We start from the raw sequence: 15,199 nt of genomic DNA on the forward strand, positions 1-15,199 counted from the left end.
TGTGGGAAGCCCCCCACCCCTAGTGGATGGCGCCAACCCTCTCCCTGCCCCGCAGGGCACTCCAGCACCTCGGGGAGCCTGGATGGCTTCCTGGAGCACATTTTCGATCCAGTCTTCTCCCCGGGCTTCAGCGTGAGTGTCCTGCACACCCCCACTGACCTCTGCCCCTGCCCCTCTGGGGCCTCTGCTGCCCCTTTCCCTTTTCCCAGCCTCTAGCTCTGACCTTGTGACCATTGTCCCTTTAGGATCTGGAACAAGGCTCGGCTCTGAGTGGCCGCATGAAGGGAGGGGGCGCCATGGGGCCCATGCAGCAGGGCTACCCCATGGGTGAGTGTGGGATTTCCCGTGGAGGGCCTGCCCGGCCCAGCAGCATGGGCAGGCATGGCCTGGGCCCCCTCAGGCAGCTGGGATCGGCCTCCGGCCTGCAGCCTGGGGACCGATGTTCTTGTCTTTGTCTAGGGCTGGAGGGAGGTGGTGTGTGGGCCCAGGTAGCAACTGACTTGGGGCACCCCGTTCCCTTAGTGTATCCAGGAATGATGCAGATGCCCGGATACCAGCCAGCTATGGTCCCTCCACCGGTACCCATGATGCCAGCCATGGGCGCAGTCCCTGCCATGCCAAGTAAGGCTGGGCCAGGGCACTGAGGTCCCTTCTCAGGAGAGCAGTTGTCAGCTCTGGGACTGGAGGGGGGAGGGTCCCCTAGGAGCCCAGAGTGCACAGTGGGCGCAGGGCCTTGACCTTGGCCGTGGTGCTCACCCGCCCTGGCCGCCTGCTGTCTGCGCAGCCATGGTGGTACCGCCACAGCCGCAGGCGCAGCCGCAGCCCCTGCTTCCCAGCCTGGACGCGAGGCAGCTGGCGGTGCAGCAGCAGAACTTCATCAACCAGCAGGCGCTGATCCTGGTGAGGGGCAGGGCCCCCCGGGCCGTAGGGGGGACGTCTGGAGGGAGGGGTCTAAACTGGCCCCTCACCCCTTCCCCTTCAGGCCCAGCAGATGACCACCCAGGCCATGACCCTGTCCCTGGAGCAGCAGACCCAGCAGCGCCAGCGCCAGGCTCAGGCCTTGGAGGCTCCTTCCCAGGCCCCACACTCCGCCATCACCCCCAAGCCCAAGAAGCTCCCTGCCCGCCGGGGGGAGCCAGAGCCTGAGCTGGAATTGGTGGGTGCCTGCCTGAGCGTGAGGAGCTACACCCTCAAACAGGGTGGTGGGGGCGGGGCTGCAGGGGTGAGAGGTATGGGTGGGGCGAGCAGGCAGATGCGGAGAAGAAGCTGCTCGGCCCAGGCCCTGGGACCCCAGGGATCATCGTGAGTGTGGTGACGTGGCTGGCTACAGTGGCTCTTCCCGTCTGCCTCCTGCCAGGAGGGGCCCTCAGAGGAGGCTGAAGACAGGCCCTGGCAGCCCAAGAATTTCCAGCAGAAACGAGAATATTTCCAGAAGATGGGTGAGGGTGCTGGGGGGTCCCACATGGAAACTTAGCCAGTGCCCCCAACGTGGGTCGGGGCCTGGGGCTTGTTCAGGAGCCCGGGTGGACAGGCTGGTGGGCCGACCTCGGTAACCATGGCAGGCCATGTGGGCCACGTGGGCACTTACAGGGCAGCAGCAGATCAAGGTGAAGATGGTGAGGCCTCCTGCCAAGGTCCAAATCCCCCAGGGGGAGGAGCAGGAGCAGCCGGAGGAGCCGGAGGAGGAACCAAGAGCAGGTGCGGGGCCGGGGTGGGGGCCAGGGCTTGGGGCTGCTGTGCTCCCCAGTGTTTAATGTCTCTCCTCTTCCGGTCAGTGCTGTCCCCTCCTCGTGCCCCAATAGTGAAGAAGCCATTGAAACAGGGTGGCGCCAAAGCTGTGAAAGAGGCTGAGGCTGAGCCAGCTGAGGAGGCCGGGCCCAGCTGTGATCCAGGGCCGGCCAGGGGCAGGGGGCCCGTGGTGCGCAGCTCGGACCCCACGACTCGGCAGCCGGAACCCAGCAGAGAAATTCGAAACATCATCCGCATGTACCAGAGCCGCCCGGGCCCCGTGCCTGTGCCTGTGCAGCCATCCAGGTGGGCCTCTGGGGGAGGTGGCCCCTGGGGAGAGGTGGCCCCCAGGGGAGGTGGCCGGAGCTGCTATGTTCTTCAGGGAATCGCCCTGTGGACCTAGTGACCTCTTCCTTCTCCCAAAAGGCCTTTCAAAACTTTCCTGAAGAAAAATGACCCTAAGGATGAGGCTCTGGCCAAGCTGGGGATCCAAGGTGCCCACTTGTCCCCTGAGGTGAGTTCCCCATCCCGTCCCGTCCAGGGCATGGGATGCTCTACTGGGGAGGCGGAGGCTCTCTGGGGCAAACTTGGCCTCAGCACTAGACTCAGTCCCTTGTGCCTTCTCTGCGCCCCACCAGATGCTGTCCCCCAAGGGCCCTCCACCAGCTGTGGCTCCTCGACCCAAGGCCCTGCCACAGCTTGGACCCTCCAGCTCCATCAAGGAAAAGCACAAACCCCTTCGAGACCTGTTTGGCCAGAACCTGCCCACTGCCCAGGCACCCCGACCTCCGCCAGTGCTCCCACTGCCTCTGCCCGAGGACCCAGGGGCCCCTTCAGCCGAGCCTCATGGTAAGGAACCCCACACCCCCTGCGTGGCGGGCTTCACTAGGGTGGGGGCAGGATTCCTAGCAGTCCCTTGCTGCCATGGCTGGAGGCGTTTCCACATGGCTGAGGACAGCTGCTCAGGCTCCCGGACTTTGGAGCCCCAGCTTCCACATTCCCGCCCAGGGCAGGGTCTGGCACTGAAGGACTGTCACACACAGGGTGTTGTCCTCAATACAGACCTGACAGCTCTGTGGAGAGTTTAGTGGCCCTAGCTGATGTGGTCATAGAGGGCCCATGAGCCTCAGGGCCACCAGGGAAAATTTAGGACCGGGAATGGAGGCAGGAGCGGGTACTGTGGGCAGGAGTGAGATAGCTGGAGGTTGGGGGAGCAGGGCCCTCAAAGTCCCCAGGGCTGAGGGTCTCCCCTCCACGGGCCCCCATTGTGCCGGCTCTGGCAGCCGCCTAAGGCTCTTCACCCCCTCCCCCCACCACGCCAGGCCTGACGGAGCCCATGGGGGACCAGGGCACCTCCACCCAGCTGCTCGTGCCCTCTGGCAGCGTGTGCTTCTCCTACACCAGCGCACCCTGGAAGTTGTTCCTTCGCAAGGAGGTGGGCGTGAGGGTGGGGCCTTGACCTGGCCTCTTTGGGCTGGCAGGGAGGTGGCTGGCTGTGGAGATCCCAGCCTGGGACCCCAGGATCCCTTCTCCATAGCCCACTTTTGGGCTGGTTTTCCAGGCCCGGGAGGGCAGAGGTGGGCTGGGCAGGGGCACCAGACCCCCTAATCTTGGCTCTTCCATGCCTTCCTCCAGGTGTTCTACCCGCGGGAGAACTTCAGCCATCCCTACTGCCTCCGGCTCCTCTGTGAGCAGGTGAGAGCCTGGCCCACCTGCGGCATCTGTAGGTGCCCTTCACCTAATGCTTGGGCCAGGTTAACACCTGTGTGGGGCATAATGGCAGCACTTCCTGTGTGCCCAGTCCTGCCTTCGTTTGCTTAAATCTTTACAACATCCCTGAGAAGTGGGCACCATTATTAACCTAGTTTTAGAGATGAGGCTTAAAAGCAGAGTAGACAGCAAACAATGCGGGTTTTGGCACACAGTAGGTACTTAGTAAGTGGTGGTTGTTACTTTGCTACTTCTGGATGCTCCCAGGAGTGCGCCTCCCTTCCTCCACCCCCACCCCAACCTTCGGGGAAGCGTCTCTCGGCTGACCCAATACAGTCATCGTGGGGTCTCCGGGCAGTGACGGTGGCAGGGGACAGGCGGTGTGGGTGGACGTGGCCCTGGATCTGGGCGCCCACCCTCCCTGCGCCACCTAGGCCCCCGGCGGGCCCTGCTGAGACAGATAAGCCCCAGGGAGCTGCTCCCCACGGGGCCGAGGGGCTCCCGCTAGGCTCTCCGGCTTGTCCCCGACGTGTGTCGATGGCTGCTCCAGGGGTGGGCTCTGGCCTCTTGTCCTGGTGGTGACCGCCTGGCTCTGCCCCCAGATCCTACGAGACACCTTCGGCGAGTCCTGCATCCGGATCTCCCAAGATGAGCGGCGCAAAATGAAAGACCTGCTGGGTATGTGTCGAGGGACCTTGGGGCCGGGAGCTTGAGAGCTGGGGCCAGGCCTGCCCTGAGGGAGCAAACTCTGAGGGTGGCGCCTGAGGCCGGCCTGCGCCCTTCCTGCCCACAGGAGACTTGGAGGTGGACCTGGACTCCCTCGCCACCGCTGAAGACAGCGTCAAGAAGCGCATCGTGGTGGCTGCTCGGGACAACTGGGCCAATTATTTCTCCCGCATCTTTCCTGTTTCGGTCAGTGTCACTGGGGGCAGGGGTGGGGGTGGGGGTGGGGAGGCCAGGCCCCCCGTCTGGATCGAACAAAGCACAGCCACTGTCCCTGAGCAGCTCCCGGACCTCTTGGGCAGCAGCGGGACCCAGGAGCCTGCCTGTGACCCACCACCTTCCTGGCAGGGCGAGAGTGGCAGTGACGTGCAGCTGCTAGGTGTGTCCCACCGAGGGCTGAGACTGCTCAAGGTGACCCAAGGCCCCAGCTTCCGCCCCAACCAGCTGAAGATACTCTGCTCATACAGGTGACCTGGCCCAGAGCCTGGGATGGGGGGTGGCAAGAGGGCCCCAGCTCATGCGCCACTTGTGCACAGCTTTTCGGAAGTGCTAGGCGTGGAGTGCCCCCTGGGTTCCACCCTGGAGCTGTCGCTGAAGAATGAGCAGCTGGTGCTGCACACGGCCAGGGCGAGAACCATCAAGGCCATGGTTGAGCTGTTCCTGAGTGAGCTCAAGAAGGCAAGTGCAGGCTGGTGGGGGGCTGGGGGGGGGCAGGCGGGTAGCCTCCACCCGGGCTGCATCTCCCCTGTCTGGTTTACCTGGGGTGGGGTAGGAGTTTAGGCTGGGTCCCTGGAAGGCCGGCGGGGAAGCAGGAGGAGTGGGCAGGACCAGGAGGCACAGGTAGGCTCACTCCTCGCTGGCTGCTCACCCACCCGCCCGCAGGACTCTGGCTATGTCATCGCCCTGCGCAGCTACATCACTGATGACTGCAGCCTCCTCAGCTTCCACCGTGGGGACCTCATCAAGCTGTTGCCGGTGGCCACTCTGGAGCCAGGTATGGCTGGGGGCCAGCAAGGGGTGCTGGCACAGGGAGGGCATCCGATTGGGGGAGCCCGCAAGAGGCGGAGGAGCCAGGTGGGTGAGCCGCCACCCTTGGGATACCTTCTAGGTTGGCAGTTTGGCTCTGTCGGGGGCCATTCCGGACTTTTTCCTGCCGACATAGTGCAGCCAGCTGCTGCTCCCGACTTTTCCTTCTCGCTGGAGCAGAAGAGCAGCCAGCACAAGCATCACTCGCAGCTCAGGGAGCCAGGGCTGACTCAGTGGGACAGGGCCTTGGAGGTGAGGAAGAGGGGAGAGGCAGAGGCGAGGCCTCCCCAGGAGTGGGGGAAGGAAAGGGTGTGATTGCCCCAGAGGCTGCTGGGTGCCTGGACCACCTGCTGGCCGCCTCCTGCGGCCTGCTGTGCAGTGTTTCTCTGATGCTGTCCTCTCCTGCTTGCCTCGTCTTCCCAGCTGACTGTGAGCTCCCTGCAGGCAGGGGCTGGGCTGTATGGCCCTCGTGTCCCACATGCTGCCTAGTTTGGTGATGCCATACAAGACGCTCAATAAATAGCTCTTGACTCTCCGGGCTGCTGGTGTTGCTCCTCTCGGTCTGGCTGGGTGTGGACAGGGCTGGCGCAGGGCCCCTGGGAAGGCTAGTGGGCACTCTGGTGGCACCACATTTCCTGTGCTCCCAGCGCCCCACCCGCCCCCAGAACCAGGCAAACAGTGATGACTCAGAGGCCACCAGCCTGCCCTCCTCCACGGCCTACGCCTCTCTGTCCACTGACTCCCGTAGCTACACCATGCTGGAATTTGCCCTGCGCTACTTCCGGAAGCCTCAGACCTTGTGAGTGCCCTGGGCCGATCCCTGTGCCTGTCCTCATCTTTCCAAAGTGAGCTCCTCGCTCGTAGCCACCAGGCCAGTGCTCTCACTACCCTCCCTGCGCAACTGGGATGAGGGTGGGGGGCTGAGCAAGCAGGGCTGTCCCCCCGTCTGCCCCCACAGGCTGGACCCGACAGATGGAGGAGCTGAGGGGAAGGCCATGGTCAGCCTGCTGCAGTTCAGCAAGGTGAGGGCAGAGCAGAGGTGGGAGGAGTCTGGCCAGCAGACCCACCCTTTGACCCCCGTGCACCCCAGACTCACAGTGCTGCCTCTTGGGCCGCAGGCTCACATCCAGGAATCGCTGCTCTGCATCAGTGATGAGGACACGAGCAGGCAGGCGGTGGCCGGCTTCCAGGGTGAGTGGCCACGGGCACCCTGGTCCCCATGTCTGCAGTGCCACGGACCTGGGTGCCTTGTCTCCTTCCCTCCTTGAGCGCTGTCTGGCTCTGCCCCAGTCTGTCAACTCGGGGAAGCTCACTGGTGGTTCCTGCGCCCCACGGCCCTCACCTGCTCCTACTCCACCCGGGGGTGTGGGTTGTGTGGAGTCTGGGGCTGGAAGGCAGTGGACCGGTCCAGCCGATGCTGTGCGCACCATGTGGCGCCTTGGGCACCTGTGGACTCTCTCTGAGCCTTAGTTTCCCCATGCGTGGAGCTGTACCCTCTGTCCCACCTGGCTCCCGTGCACTTTGTGAGGCCCCAGGTGGCAGGTGAAGGCCCTGTGTAGCAGCAGCATAAATCAGGGCCAGCCCTGGCCAGCCTGCCATGCTTCTTATCCTGCCTGCAGCCCTGATGCAGTTTATGGGTGACCAGTCCAGGCCCCGGGGCAAGGACAAGCTGGATCTGCTCTACGAGCTGCTGAGGGTAAGCCAGGCCGCGCGCCGAGTGCCAGGCTCAGTCCCTGCAGAGCTTACGGTGAGACAGTCAGCGAGGATGTGACATGTCTTGAGTGAGAGGTGCCACGGAGAGTAAGGGAGCGAGGAGGGGGCTGCTTCTTCATGGCAGACCTGCAGGGAGTGAAGGAGGGAGCCACGTGCCCTGGGGGACAGAGAGGGTGAGCCCACCACTGTCACACACCAGCAAGGCCAGCGTGGCTGGAGCGGAGCAAGTGAGGGGGAGCGTGGAGGATAAGGACCGAGAGGGCAGAGGGCCCAGGTCACGGCTGGCCTCAGCAGCCATCATAGGCCTTTGCCCCAGAGAGATGGGAAGCTGCTGGAGCGTTTTGAGGAGAGACTTGGCTTACGTTTCCCAGAGTCGCTCTGGCTGTTGTTTGAAATTCTGGGGGTTTAGGGGCAAAAGGTCCCAGGTGAGATGGTGCTGGTCTGGTCCAGGGGCAGCCGCAAGGGGAGAAGTGGGAAGATTTGGAGCCAGCAGTGTTTGCTGACCAATTGCTGTGGGGGTGACAAGGCCAGGGCAATGACTGTCATCCTCAAGGAGCATGTCCGGGCTGGTGGAGGAATCTGTGTTGGACACAGGAGGTCTGAAATCCCAGACTTCCAAGTGGAGGGTTCTGGGGTTCAAGAGCATCATCAGATGGGAGCAGCTGAGACCATCAAACCCAGAGAGGTTCAAGGGCACTGCAACGCTCAGAGGTCAAAGAGAGAAAGTGGACCCAGCAAAGATGACTTAAGACAGAGATCAGAGAAGCAGGAAGAAAGCGACTTAAAGAGGGTGACCAGTCTCACAGATGCTGCTAAGCTGAGACAAAGACTGAGAGGACCGCTGGGATGTCACCTTGACTCAGCTCCAGCCTACAGATATCAGCAGGATCTCTCTAGGGCTTCTGACTCCACAACTCTGCAGCTCTGCAGCCCCACCCTTGCCCTGCCCACCTGCCATTCTTGTCCCCACAGCTGTGCCAGAAGGAGAGCCTCAGGGATGAGATTTACTGCCAGGTCATCAAGCAGGTCACAGGACACCCCCGGCAGTGAGTGGGGATGGGCAGGGTAGCTGCCGGGGGCCCTATGGTGCTGGGGTTGGGCCAGCCTGAAGCCCAGGCTCTCTGCCCTGCAGGGACCACTGTGCTCGAGGCTGGAGCTTCCTCAGCCTCCTCACGGGCTTCTTCCCTCCATCGACCACGCTGATGCCCTACCTGACCAAGTTCCTGCAGGATTCAGGCCCCAGCCAAGGTGCCTGGGGCTGGGGTGGTTCTAGGATTGGGAACTTGGCTGGCTGGAGAGGGGCTCTGACACACTCATGACCCCGGCCTGCCATCTCTGCAGAGCTGGCCCAGAGCAGCCAGGAGCACCTCCAGCGCACAGTCAAATATGGGGGCCGCCAGCGGCTGCCCCTGCCGGGTGAAATGCAAGCTTTCCTGGTACTAGGGCTGGGTAACTGGGCATTCTGGGACTCCCGGGGGCAGGGGGCAGTGTCCACAGGAGAGCTGGGACCTCTGTCCACTAGTAGACTAACCCTACAAACCTGCCTTGGCAGAAAGGACAAACAGTCCACTTGCTTCTAATTCACCTGCCCGGGGGTACAGATTACAAGACAAATATCCGGACTTTCACGGTAAGCACAGGAGCCACCAAGGGAAGCCATGGGCCTCAGCTCTGGGCCCCCCCACCTCCCTCTCCGCCCCCCACCATGGCCCTGTCCATGTGCCCAGGTGGTAGCAGAAGTGCTGGAGGAGATGTGCAGACAGATGGGCATCACGGAGCCCCAGGAAGTGCAGGAATTTGCCCTCTTCCTCCACAAAGCGGAGGGTGAGCTTGGGAGGGAGTCTCACCCACTGGGGCGGCAGGGCTGGGCTGTGGTGGCTCTGGCCCGGGCGGCAGGGCTGGCTGTGGACCTGGTTCCCTGTGCAGGCAAGCTGGTGCGGCCCCTGCGGCCCGGCGAGTACCTCAACAATGTGGTGATGGAGAAGGACGTGAGCCTGCACGGCCGGCGGCTGGGCTGGGAGACTCCGCTGCACTTCAACAACCCCACCTACATCAGCACTCACTACAGCCAGGTCAGCCACCTGCCCAGCTGGCGGGGGAGCTGCTGTAGCAGCTTGAGGACACAGTTCCTGCCTGGGCGACCTCCAAGCCACCCTCCCCACAAGACTGTGGGTCTGTGGCAGCTGGAAGGGGATGGTGGCAGGAATGGGTTTGTGCCCCAGCAGCCAACTGCTGGGGGTTCTGGGGCTCGGCTGCCCTCCTCACGGCCCTCTCCCCAGGTGCGGCAGGACTACCTTCAGGGGAAGCTGAGGATCAGTGCCCAGGCAGATGCTCAGATTGCCCGGCTGGCTGCCCTACAGCACCTCGGCAGGGACAAAAAGACCCCCCCCTCAGAGTGAGTGGGCACTCACCCCCCCCCCACAACCCCATCACTCCTCTTGTCCCAGCTCCAGCCCACCACCCCCACTGCCTCCTCCATGGTCAAGGCCACTCGACTGGTACCCTTACTGGCCCTAACCAGGCTGGCCTAGAACAGCAGGGGCTGTGGGATGCCTGTTCTCTCCGCCCCACCCAAGCTCCTCCAGTGCAGGGCCTTTGCCTCGGTCACCTATACAAATAGATCCCCAGCCTCGTCCACAATAGGTGCAATCTTTCAGTTATTTGACACCTGCTGTCTGCCCAGCCCTGCACTAGGTGGTCAGTGGTCACAGGCCACACTGACCCAGGCTGTGTGTCCTAGGCAAGACCTGCTAGCTTACATTCCAAAGCTGCTGCAATGGGAGATAAGTATGACCACCATAAAGGATCTGATGGGCCAGGAGCTGAGAAAGCTGCAAGGACACAGCTCCCAGGACGCACAGATCAGCTTCATTGGTGGGTCCAGGGCTGACAGGGAAGGTTGGGGTTGCTGGGGTGGAGGCTGGAGGCCCAGGAGGGAAGGCTGAGAGTGGAGAGGCTTCTTTACCTGCCCTGGCCCTCTTGCCTGACCTGGGGGCAAGCAGGGCAGGTTCTAGAGCCCCAGCAGCAAGAACCCCTGCCCTGGCCCTCTCCACCCCCAGAGGCCATGAGCCAGCTGCCCCTCTTCGGCTACGCCATCTACGTGGTGCTGCGGGTGAGCAAGCTGCCTCTGCCCGGACCCACCCTCCTGGGCCTCAACCACCAGCATCTCCTCCTCATGGACCCCAGCTCCCAGGTGGGCAAGGATCCCGCCACAGCACCGGCCTGGGGACCCTCGGGCCATTCCTCTACCACCTACACTGACCCCTTCCCTGGAGAGGAGCCAAGCTCTGCTGTCTCTGCTGCCCCTAGAAACCGCGCTGCTCTATTGGCCTGAAGAACCTGCAGCGGCTCCGCCTGCTGAGCCCACAGGAGGAAGGGGGGCCCCCTGGCCTGGAGATCAACTATGGCTTGGCCGACAGCCCCCAGACCACCTGGTTTGAGCTGCCGCAGGTAAGTGGCCAGGCCTCTGACTGCCCTGAGAAGGTGGATGCAGGTGCCTTGCTCCAGCCTTGGTGTGTAGCTGCCCACTATGAGGAAGGGATGTGGGCGGGGGGCTGGCTGGAGGAGCCCGCTCCAGCATGCCTTTCCCCGGGCAGGCCCAGGAGCTGCTGTACACCATCATCTTCCTGCTGGACAACACCTGTTCCCTTGAGTGGCCTGGCCTCAACTGACAGTGGGGGAGAGGTGGAGACGAGGAGGAGGCCCCTCCCTGGCCCGAGTCTTACCCAGATGGTCTGCCTGGGATGCTGTCGGGTCATTCTGGTTTGGATTCACTGCTTGGCCCTGTTCTGGAACCTGACACAGCACAGCCCAGCTGGCTCAAGTGGAGGCAGGGGCTGCAACAGTGACACCAATGGAGAAAGGAAACAGCCAGGCGCTCTCTGAGTGGGGAGGGGCCTGGGCCCAGGGTGAGGGCTAAAGGAGCTCAGCCTGGGCATCTGATGGTGCCCAGTCTGGGGGAGATGCCCACCTGCCCGGGCCCCCGTCCAGGCTCCACAGTAGCACAAGTCCAGGCCTGGAAGGAGCTGCCGAGAAAATAAAACTCCTGAGAAAAAAGGGCTGTGTGTGTGCACGTGCATGTGTGCCATAACAGACAGGACTTTATTCCCCTTGTAAACATCTCAGTGGGCGTGGCCTTCCCAACCAGGAGCTGAGCAGGGCGTGTAGCCAGGCTGCTGCCCTCTGCCACAAGCTCTGCGCCTGGGGCAAGGCTGGCGTCTCAAGGGATGGAGAGTGGGCAATCCCAAGTAGGCCCCAATACTGTGAAGAGATAGGCCATGTCCCTGGCTTAAAACTTAAGTATGCGACGTTAAGGGGCCACACCACCTACCACCTTCTATCCTGGGCATCTGGCCCAGAAAACCCAGGGAAGCTCTGAGAAAGGACCACAGACGTTGCAAGCAGAAGCAAAGGTGGGCTGACCTCTGACCTTGATTTGGGAGGGGTCTGGGGCCATACCCAAAGCAAGGTATGCTTGGAAGGTGGAAGGACCCTGACCAGACCCGACAGCCCTGCATCTGCAGGGGAGTCCCAGGCTGGCCACGGTGGTGTCTGGAGGAGGACGTGGACCCTGCCCAGCCAGCAGGTGGTCATCTCTGTGGGCCACACAGGCTGTGCCAGTCAGCTTCACTCTCACACCGGGCCCGGCCGTGGAAAAAGTGCTTGATGAGGTTCTGGGCCTCTTCTTTCACTGCAGGTTCGGGGTGAGGGGACGTGAGGGTCAGTCTCCTCCCTGCAACCACCCCCTCAAGTGCCTCCCGGCCCTGGCAATGCAGGTGCTCACCGCTCCTCCCGGGAGAGGTCTTCTGAGCCAGCAAGTGTGACAGGTGGCGAGCGAAGCCTTTAAAACAATTCCTGGAAGGCAGAGGGAGAGAAGCAGAGCACAGGACCCCTGCCCTGATGACCCCTGGCACGACCCACAGCCACCACCAAAGGGCAAGGCAGTCCCCAGGGAGGGCAGGAGCTGGTCTTGGCCTCGGACCTAGCCTGCTTCTGCCCTACTTTGTTCTGGGGTTCACACTCCCTTGTTCTTTCACCCCTACTGTACCCAAATATCCCAGGCCTGGGGGAGGGCAGAGCCCACCCACTCACCCTACCTTGGATGCAAACTTGCCCTCCTTGTAGAAGGGGGTCAGGCACTTGACCACAACATTTGCAGCCTCCTTTAAAGGGATGCCAGAAGCTGAGAGCTGGCAGGAGTCTTGGGCTGTAGGGTTCAAGGTGCCCTGATGACTGGCTGACAACATGCTGCCCTTGACCTCCGCTGAGATGGAAGGCTTGGCTGAGGGGCGAGGCCTCTTCTGAGCCTGGCTTTCTGGGTTCTCCTGGGCAGGGCCAAGGTAGAGGGTCACTCTTGGGCTCCCTTCACTGGCCTCGTCCCCTCCTCCTGGAAAACTGGGCCCCAGTACCAGCCGGCTCCCTCCAGCCCGTCCCACCTGATGCTGGGTGTGGGAAGCAGCAAGGATTTTCCCTGAACCCGTTACCAGAACAGAGCAGCTCCCGGCCCATCCACAGGCCTCCTCCCTTCCCCCGTGGCCTCCTCTCTGACAATACCTGCTGGGATCTGGGCCGCTTGCTCATCTGCGTCTCCTTTGCGGGGGTGGGCTGGGCTTCAGGGGGGGCCTGGTCTCCGAGTGGGCAGGTGCTGGCCAGACAGAAGAGTGGGTGTCAGAGCTCTAGGTGCCAGCTGCTCCCTTGTCCCAGGTGGTCCAGCAGAACCCATCTTAGGCATGAGCTCTGAGCTTCGGAGGCCCAGTTAGCAAAGGGGATGCTGCCATGCGGATTCCAGAAGATCCCATGACTACCTATACCCTTACCCTGGTCCTTCTCTGGAGCACTCCTCAGTCTGGGGAGGGGCATTTGAATGTCCCCAGGCTCCATCTTCCTTCTCCGGAGCCACTGGGGGTCTCTCAATCCCCTCGCAGGAGGGGCTGGCACCTTCTGCCCTTGGGGCTGAAGCACGCAGAGGTGGGCTTTCTGCCCTTTGGTAGAAGAAGCGGGTGATGTTCTGAGAATCCTTGTGGGCTGCTGCAGCTAGCAGCTGCTGCTTCTTGTTAGCCCGGGCCTTGGCAATGGGACTGCCGCCAGAAAAGCCTTTCGCCTTCTTCTCTGGGGAGGCCCCCGCACAATGAGCACTACCTCCAGGGGCCTCTCCTCTGGGCCTGGGGAGGGGCGCACTCCTGTCCTCATCCTGGAGGCCACAGGGCTGGCTAGGGGGCTCCTGCTCACTTCCCCGCACGGACTGGGACGCTTGCTCCTGGATCCGCGTCGCCTCCATCAGCTCCGTGGCCGTCTGGAATGGGCAGGAGCCTTTGGGGAAGCCAGCTCCCACCCGCTTGGGTTTGAGCTGTGAGGAGGAGAGAAGGTTCAGACCACCAGGCCCCCTTGGGGGCACTCACGGGCTGGTCCAGTTACGGCATGTTGGGTCAGGACTCTAAGGAATATGGGAGGGAAGAGTCCCTTGGGAGTCAGGGTGATGGGAGAAAGAGGCCGTGGGCTGCAAAGGTACACGTGGCAGAGCAAAGAAGCTCCAGGGCCTTCTCTGGGGCACCCTAGGTCCAGCACCATGATACCAGGAGACAAGAGGTTGTGCCCTGCTTGAAGGCAAAGGGGAGATGGTACCCTTTCTGGACCTAGGTTTGGGTGGACAGCAGGATGCCACTCACCGAATACACATGGGAAGCCGGTGGGATGTCATACTCGTTGGGCTCTGAGGGTTCCACTTGGGCACTGCAGCTGTTGGCACTACCTCCCATGTCGTAGGGCTGCCCATCCTTGGAGGCTTTGTGTATCTCAGCCACCTGGGCAGGGATGGGTGGGGAGGCCATGGCACCCACGAGTTCCTCCTGACAGCCCCCAACCCAGGCCCTCCTTTTCTACTAAGCACAAGAAGTGGGTTTCTGTGGCCAGTAGCTGCAGGCAACTGGACACTGGACAGGTTCTAGTCCTCATGGGGTTGGCTAGAAACACCTCCAGCTGGTCGAGGAAAAGAGTGGGGCTCTACCCCCATAAATGGCCTCCTGGGGCGGGGGCAGGGAGAGGGTGGATTCTGGGCCACCTAGGGGCCAAGGGCTGGCAGACAGCCTCGGAGCATGGAGGGGCTGTCCTTTCTTCGCCTGAGCCCGTGAGCATGCCTGCCCCCGCTGCCCGCCCTGCACTGGGCGCACCTTCTTCAGCACGCTGGCCTTATACAGGTTAGCCACCCTGGCATTTCGGAACGTCTCATATTCCAGTTCCACGGCCTTGGCCTGGAGGTCAGCTCTGTGGGTAGGAATGGGCACGAGGTATCAGGCAGGCCTGAGCCCTCTCCTGTTAAGCTCCTGCAGACTGTCTCCAGGGACCCTGGGGATGGCTTCAGGGCCTGGAGGGGATGGTTTTGGGCCCAGAGATTCTGACTAGAACTCTCCAGGCACCTTGTGACTTCCTACTGTCCTTCAACAGCCACCAGCAGCACCTAAGCTGTGGCCACACCTGCCCCTGGTGGGGCCATGGGGACTGGCCCCTGGAGTAGGACGGGTCACAATCTTGGGAGGGCCTGCCCAAACAAGCCAGGGGGTGTGGGTGTTCCTGCAGTTTCCAAAGGAGCAAGAGCTTGGAGGGCCCTCCTTGGCCCAGGCAGCTGACCTTGCCCCCCAGCACCGGTGACCTTGGGATACTCACCCCTCAGTGGTATGTGTGGCCTGGTGGTTACTGCTCAGAGCCTCCTCCAGAAGCCGCAGGCAGTGCTCTCGGGCCTAGCAGGGAAAGGGAGGTTGGTCACACAGCCTCAGGGCAGGGGAGGGGCCTGGTGGTGGGGGAGGAGCTGCCAGCTCTTACCTTCACAGTGAGCCTAGGGACCCTCCTGCTGGAAGCCTCTTTCAGGGGACAGTCCTCATCTGGGGGGAGGAGAGGTGGGTCGTTCCACTCAACCTTCTGCTCTCCAGAGTCCCCCAACCCCTTGACAAGAATCCTCCAACCATGCTGTGGGAAGAGCCCACAAACCCCCAGCAACACTTCTGTACTGACCTGGGGGTACAAATTCTTCTATCTTGGGGTCTTTGCCCTGGAAGACAACACGAAGGGCCCATAAGGTATTGTGCCATGCTGCAGGACAGCTTCCATCCAGTGACAGGGAAAGGGCTAAGAGGGCAGAGCAGGGGACCACGAGGGACCCTGCATAGGCCACTGAGCCCTGCCAAGCCTCCCCCTTCACCTTGCGCAGCTTCATCTGCCTCTGATAGAAGAGATTCCACTCCCGCTTGTGAGCCTCATCTCTGCCCTCGTCCCCGCTGCCTCCAGAGCCCTCGTCGTACCTAGGGGA

General features: G+C 62.4%; 2 protein-coding genes across 5 annotated transcripts in view; one reads left to right on the forward strand and one right to left on the reverse strand.

Annotated features, from left to right (window-relative positions):
• The window catches only part of MYO15B (myosin XVB), a 31,308-nt gene extending 20,350 nt beyond the window's left edge, over nt 1–10,958 (forward strand). The window contains exons 32-64 of the mRNA XM_045527039.1: nt 56–132; nt 246–327; nt 523–621; nt 785–900; nt 983–1,156; nt 1,358–1,439; nt 1,591–1,698; nt 1,776–2,034; nt 2,155–2,242; nt 2,367–2,577; nt 3,051–3,163; nt 3,364–3,423; nt 4,041–4,116; nt 4,232–4,350; nt 4,510–4,628; nt 4,698–4,839; nt 5,044–5,155; nt 5,270–5,439; nt 5,835–5,986; nt 6,146–6,209; nt 6,306–6,378; nt 6,807–6,883; nt 7,873–7,946; nt 8,033–8,148; nt 8,242–8,336; nt 8,453–8,530; nt 8,628–8,724; nt 8,827–8,972; nt 9,180–9,295; nt 9,641–9,774; nt 9,960–10,093; nt 10,210–10,350; nt 10,497–10,958. Of these exons, the coding sequence (XP_045382995.1) occupies nt 56–132; nt 246–327; nt 523–621; nt 785–900; nt 983–1,156; nt 1,358–1,439; nt 1,591–1,698; nt 1,776–2,034; nt 2,155–2,242; nt 2,367–2,577; nt 3,051–3,163; nt 3,364–3,423; nt 4,041–4,116; nt 4,232–4,350; nt 4,510–4,628; nt 4,698–4,839; nt 5,044–5,155; nt 5,270–5,439; nt 5,835–5,986; nt 6,146–6,209; nt 6,306–6,378; nt 6,807–6,883; nt 7,873–7,946; nt 8,033–8,148; nt 8,242–8,336; nt 8,453–8,530; nt 8,628–8,724; nt 8,827–8,972; nt 9,180–9,295; nt 9,641–9,774; nt 9,960–10,093; nt 10,210–10,350; nt 10,497–10,571 (3,779 nt within the window). The 3' untranslated portion in view covers nt 10,572–10,958. The remainder of the gene's footprint in view (nt 1–55; nt 133–245; nt 328–522; nt 622–784; nt 901–982; nt 1,157–1,357; nt 1,440–1,590; nt 1,699–1,775; nt 2,035–2,154; nt 2,243–2,366; nt 2,578–3,050; nt 3,164–3,363; nt 3,424–4,040; nt 4,117–4,231; nt 4,351–4,509; nt 4,629–4,697; nt 4,840–5,043; nt 5,156–5,269; nt 5,440–5,834; nt 5,987–6,145; nt 6,210–6,305; nt 6,379–6,806; nt 6,884–7,872; nt 7,947–8,032; nt 8,149–8,241; nt 8,337–8,452; nt 8,531–8,627; nt 8,725–8,826; nt 8,973–9,179; nt 9,296–9,640; nt 9,775–9,959; nt 10,094–10,209; nt 10,351–10,496) is intronic.
• A 20-nt stretch (nt 10,959–10,978) lies between these two features.
• The window catches only part of RECQL5 (RecQ like helicase 5), a 33,689-nt gene continuing 29,468 nt past the window's right edge, over nt 10,979–15,199 (reverse strand). For 2 of the 4 annotated variants that reach the window (XR_006739492.1, XR_006739491.1), the window contains exons 9-19: nt 15,092–15,191; nt 14,905–14,941; nt 14,716–14,774; nt 14,560–14,633; nt 14,067–14,160; nt 13,566–13,700; nt 12,717–13,246; nt 12,454–12,544; nt 11,997–12,224; nt 11,684–11,754; nt 11,498–11,590 (exon numbers count right to left, since the gene is read on the reverse strand). Coding sequence is in view for 2 of the 4 variants with exons in the window: in XM_045569928.1 (XP_045425884.1) it covers nt 11,490–11,590; nt 11,684–11,754; nt 11,992–12,224; nt 12,454–12,544; nt 12,717–13,246; nt 13,566–13,700; nt 14,067–14,160; nt 14,560–14,633; nt 14,716–14,774; nt 14,905–14,941; nt 15,092–15,191 (1,525 nt within the window). In the remaining 2 variants the exon portion in view is untranslated. Of the gene's footprint in view, nt 11,591–11,683; nt 11,755–11,991; nt 12,225–12,453; nt 12,545–12,716; nt 13,247–13,565; nt 13,701–14,066; nt 14,161–14,559; nt 14,634–14,715; nt 14,775–14,904; nt 14,942–15,091; nt 15,192–15,199 lie in introns of those variants that run through there. The other 2 variants (XM_045569928.1, XM_045569926.1) reach the window with 2 other exon arrangements.

This window comes from Lemur catta, chromosome 15 (assembly GCF_020740605.2).
Source record: "Lemur catta isolate mLemCat1 chromosome 15, mLemCat1.pri, whole genome shotgun sequence".
Taxonomy (NCBI): Eukaryota; Metazoa; Chordata; class Mammalia; order Primates; family Lemuridae; genus Lemur; species Lemur catta.